The following is a 2,363-nucleotide window of genomic DNA, read 5'->3' on the forward strand; positions in this document are numbered from 1 at the left end:
GTGTGTGTGTGTGTGTGTGAGAGAGAGAGAGATCTCCTAAGGTGAGAGGCAGAGAGTTCGACGGGTAGGAGGGTCTCATTCCACTCCCCAGCGCCCAGTTCCAGCACACACTCATCCTGGACACGCTCACACACTCACACGGGCCTGCGGACGAGAGCAGTGATTGTCGATTGCAGGAGAAAGTGTGTGTTGTGTGGGTGAGTGTGACTGAACTGTGAGTGATGGATCTCTCGCAGTAGAAGGTAGAACTTGTACAGACAGGAGCTGCTGGAATGGCAAACTGCTCAGAAACACTGCAAACTTCAGTCTGATCAAAATGTCTGAGGTAAGAAGTTTAGTTTGAGTTCGAGTCTTTCTTAGAGAAATTAAATAAGAACAAAAGAGGATTGTGAGTTATGTGCATGCACGGTTATGGTGAGAAAAACGTGCTTTTTAAAAGCTTGCTTATTTTGTGAGCTGTTCTGTAGTGTGTGAGTTTACTGGTGTGCGGGACAAAAACCAGCTCAAATGTGCATGGAAATATGTTTCTATTTATTAAGAGCCTTTTCTCATTAACAGAGCAATTTGCTAGCTAGATCTTTCAGGAGAAACTTTATTGTGCTCTTCAAATGGGTGTGATGTGTCTTCACAAGTGTGTGAGTTTGTTGCTCGTCCACTGGAATGTAATTCAAGACAGGAGTAATTCTCTGCCGTAATGTTTGTGTGTGGAACGCTTGTTTAATCTGAAGACCGATGTGAAAGACACATTCAATATAGACAATCACCAAAAGATTTTTGTTAGTGGGAAACCAGGAGTCAAATTTTTATATTTTTTTCAGCTCTAAGAGATCCGGTCTCTGTCTTTGTGCTAATGGCGACGAGTTTGTGTCCCAAAGTGTGACTAAGACCCCGTTTCTGGGCGGGCAAACACAGTTAATGGCCTTGGGGCGTGAAAGCTTTGTGTGTGTGTGAGAGTATGTGAGTGAGTGTGTGTGCACTGACTTCATTAAGCTCATGTTGATCAGTCACTGTTGTTTGCTGCTACAGGCCTGTTTTGTGAGATCTGACAGTAAAACTCCTTCTGTTAGAGATTCACCGCTGCCCTTGTTTTCACCGTACGCTGCTGCTTTTCTCTCTTCATATCATTCCACATCTTTTTGTGGTCCCAGTAGAGCTGCTAACTTGTACGCTTTGTCAAACTAATATTTGTCTGATATTATGTGATATTGTTTTAAAACATATCAGTCATGATGTCACTTGGGACCTTTGTCTCAAAGTTTACAAATTTTACATTGCAAAAGAATTGATTTAATAATCAATCAATCATAAAGAGTACATTGTTATGATTTTTAAGAAATGTAATTATTTCTTAAAGATTAAAATCCAAAATAATATGCTGCATCATTGCTGTTGTGTATTTCACAGTGTAGTCGCACCGTCAGTCATAAAGCTGTGTTATTCAACTGTTGGTAAAAACATGAATTAGCATGTTTGTATGGAATGCCATGTAATACTAATAATACAATATAAATACAAATTCTCACATGTATTTCATAAAACTTCAGAATTTAATGAAAACAGTAATGATAGAGCTTTGTAAAATGAACAGCACATAAGCCAGCATAAGTAAACATTTGAAATGTATTCAGAAATTAACCTCTCCAGAAGTTTCTTTGACGTAACCTAATGCATCAAATTTAATTTTTTTTTTTAAATATTGTGCTTTTTAGTGACTCTCATGATGTTAATATGTACAGTACATTGGGAGGTTTGTGCATTTTCAATGATCGCTCTCTCTCTTTCTTTGTGTGTATGTGCCGATGTCTTTCATAGTTACGGTTTGAGGAAAAATAGTTATGATGTGGTTCTGGCTATTACCTTGTGTTATTGCAATATAAACTTGATCTGTTGATTTATGCTAAAGTGACTTTAATTAATATGAAATTACAGTAACTCACTGTATGTTTTGTGCCCAAAGGAATACTTTATATTATTTATTTATATTCTATCTATGTATGTAAAGTGAGGTCCAATGTAAAACTCTAGAAAAATGCTTACAATTAAATTGTTTAGTATTACAAAATCATCATTAATAAATTATCTGCATAACAGTAAAAAAAAGGTGAATTAAAAACTGGACATGGAATTGAAATCTGGTGTCTCTCCTTTGGTTGAATGACAACAGCACTGGAGCTACAAAAAACTGATGATCAAGTTTATTCTCCAGCATGAGAAAAGTCCAAAGAGCATCTTGAGCTTTATTATAAATACAGTGTGTGTGTGTGTGTGTGTGTGTGTGTGTATGTGTATAGATGCGCACATATATATATTTACATTTAGTCATTTAGCAGACGGTTTTATCCAGTGACTTACAAATGAGGACC

General features: G+C 37.0%; 1 protein-coding gene across 1 annotated transcript in view; it reads left to right on the forward strand.

Moving 5' to 3' along the window:
- Positions 1–70: 70 nt before the first annotated feature.
- Positions 71–2,363, forward strand: part of LOC107665315 (zinc finger protein basonuclin-1-like) — an 8,576-nt gene continuing 6,283 nt past the window's right edge. The window contains exon 1 of the mRNA XM_016456142.1: positions 71–325. Within this exon, the coding sequence (XP_016311628.1) occupies positions 317–325 (9 nt within the window). The 5' untranslated portion in view covers positions 71–316. The remainder of the gene's footprint in view (positions 326–2,363) is intronic.

This window comes from Sinocyclocheilus anshuiensis, unplaced genomic scaffold, assembly GCF_001515605.1.
Source record: "Sinocyclocheilus anshuiensis isolate Anshui unplaced genomic scaffold, SAMN03320099.WGS_v1.1 scaffold1303, whole genome shotgun sequence".
NCBI classification, from domain to species: Eukaryota; Metazoa; Chordata; class Actinopteri; order Cypriniformes; family Cyprinidae; genus Sinocyclocheilus; species Sinocyclocheilus anshuiensis.